This window comes from Alligator sinensis, unplaced genomic scaffold (assembly GCF_000455745.1).
Source record: "Alligator sinensis unplaced genomic scaffold, ASM45574v1 scaffold672_1, whole genome shotgun sequence".
NCBI classification, from domain to species: Eukaryota; Metazoa; Chordata; order Crocodylia; family Alligatoridae; genus Alligator; species Alligator sinensis.
In genome coordinates, this window is record NW_005842830.1 from 106,418 (window position 1) to 108,976 (window position 2,559).

The 2,559-nt window shown below is 39.5% G+C and overlaps 1 protein-coding gene across 2 annotated transcripts in view; it reads left to right on the forward strand.

Annotated features, from left to right (window-relative positions):
- The window catches only part of PTPRQ (protein tyrosine phosphatase, receptor type Q), a 239,951-nt gene that overhangs the window by 29,373 nt on the left and 208,019 nt on the right, over positions 1–2,559 (forward strand). For both annotated transcript variants that reach the window (XM_025191547.1, XM_025191548.1), the window contains 3 exons: positions 745–895; positions 1,996–2,102; positions 2,522–2,557. In XM_025191547.1, coding sequence (XP_025047332.1) covers positions 745–895; positions 1,996–2,102; positions 2,522–2,557 — 294 coding nt within the window. The remainder of the gene's footprint in view (positions 1–744; positions 896–1,995; positions 2,103–2,521; positions 2,558–2,559) is intronic.

The window sequence follows — 2,559 nt, forward strand, 5'->3', positions numbered from 1 at the left end:
CCCACTAGGACAGCCAGTAGGGGAAGTCACATGAGGTCAGAAGGAAGAGAAAAAGCCAAAGGGAGTATGGCTTAGTAAGATAGATCCTGCCTCAGAGTGGAGCAGGCTATGGATTCAACCCTGAGTCTCTACCCACTGTGGGGTAGAAACAATTTTGGTACTGTTTATTGAATAGTATGAATGACTATAACATACAAGGTACAGTAAGTCAGCTTCAAGAGGAAGGCTGGAAAGTTCTAGGAAATATCTAACTCATGGTGGTGATTAGAGCACTTTACTGGGAAGTCGCAGATAGAGGTTAAAACTTCACTGCCTCCTGCTTCATGGACCAGTGTACTAACCAGTACACAGCTGAAATGTAGGAGGAACTTTCTCTTTCATTCTCAGTGCTGTCTCCTTATTTCTGTTTATACCACTCTGCATAGAAATAGAATCGAAATTGTGCATAAGTGCCACTTAGGCACCTTAAAGTGAAATAGGGTTTTGTCCCATGAGTTCACTGTCAAAAATGTCTGCTTTGTGCTAGAATAACTAACCCACATTAGCTATCTGACTGCCTTTCTCACAGTAAAGACATAGGTTTTCTAATGCTTTTACATAGAGTTTTAGGCATATTGGAAAATCAGGTCGGGTATGAACTACACTTTGTCTCTGAAGCCTGAGTAACTTTTTGTGACTGAAGATAATTATCTTGTGAGCCCTGTGTCAGAATGACTTATGTTAATTTTTGTATTTTTGATACAGAACCAAGCTCGGTTAAATATGTAAATCACAGTAAAGATTCTGAATCAATAACTGTCACCTGGCCACCTGCACAAAATATATTTGATGGCTACATTGTTTCAATAGTCAGCAAAAGCTTCAGCAAAAAAGAAATATTATCTTCCAGTGTAAGGTACGAGGATTTTATTTTAGTACCCAATCCTCGCCCTCCAAAAGAAGGTACATGTCCAGCTGAACATTTGAAGAGTCTATGCTGCAGAGTTATTTAGTAGGTTTTTTTAGAATATATCCATGCACACTTACAATCAAGAAAAAAAAAGGAAAATTTCCAAGGATTGGTTTGTTAAAACACATTCAACAGGTTAAGTTCTATAAATACAAAAGCCCAAATTCAGACCCCGGATTTGAAAAACTGCTCAGCAGATTCTGGGCACAACCATGTCTAGATCTAGACTATTGTGAATTCATGGTACCTGAGGTTTGCATGTAAAATAAATGCAGGACAAAAATCATGGACAGACTTAAGAATTTTTTTAAAGAGGGGTTGTGGTGTACTTCTCCTCAGGCCATGAGGGGGTGAGGGTGCGGAATGGTTGGAGTCCTTAGTCTAGTCACTGGGGAGCAGGGCAAAGAGCATGCCACATACACAAAAGGGGGGACCTGTCCTGTCTGCTCCCACCTCTGTCCCCAGCTGACCTGTGAGAAGGGGGAGCCCCAGAGCTGCTCCTGCCCTGCTCCAGTTCCACTCCAGCTGAGGCTGCAGGAAACAGCTGCACAGGGAGCTGGGCTTGGTTGGGAATAGTAGCAGCAGCACACAGGTTCCTCCTTCTGGCCTGTCCCCACTACCACTTCGTACCCTGCTGGCTAGGAGCAAGCACTGGAAGGGGGAACCTATGTACTGCCACCACCATCATTGTTCCTGGCTGGGCCCAGCTCTTGCATAACTGCCCCACACAGCCCATGGCTGAAGCAGATCATGAGCATCTCTGGGGCTCCCTTCATGCCTGCAGCAGCTGGGGTCTGTTGCAGTGGAAGGAGATTGTGTCTACACTGTTATACTCCCCTGGATCTGCTCCTGGAACCAATAATGGGTCCTCTTAGGAATCAGACTTTTTTCATATACAAGTGTTCTGTAGTACATATGATATATGTATACATATGATATATATATTTACTTAATACATACTCAAACCATAATTTTGTTAGGGGTGTACAGTGATAAGCTATATTTTTTTTAATTAATGAAAATATCTGTTTTATTTACATATGAAGAACATTCAAATTTGATGGCCTTCTTCCAGGGACTGACTACTTATTTAATATTGTGACTACCAATGGATTAAAAAGAAGTCGTCCTACCATGCTCAAGATTAGCACTAGTAAGTTCATGATTGATTAATGAAAATGTATAAAATGTATAACTCTACGGAAAATATAATCACAAAACTTAAAATGAATTGATTAGATCACACATTTGTAACATTCTTAGTATTCACACCAAAGATCCTAAAACATGACTTTGAAAGATGTACGTAATTTTCCTCTTTGTTTTAATAGAAATGCCATCAATTCTTGGTTCATTAATTATTTTAACATAATGATATATACATACAAAACTTTTTCTCAGTTTTCTTTGTAGGGTTAAATTCAATCCTTCCCATATCCATTTGAGATGTACATGTACAAATAAACTAATAATACTGATTTACAGAAATAGCATCTATAAATGCTATTCACCCTTGAACAAGTATGGTATGTTCTAATATTAACTGATATATATCTTTTATCTTTTTCTTAGATCCTGCTCCACCCTCTGATTTACAGGTTTTAGGGAAA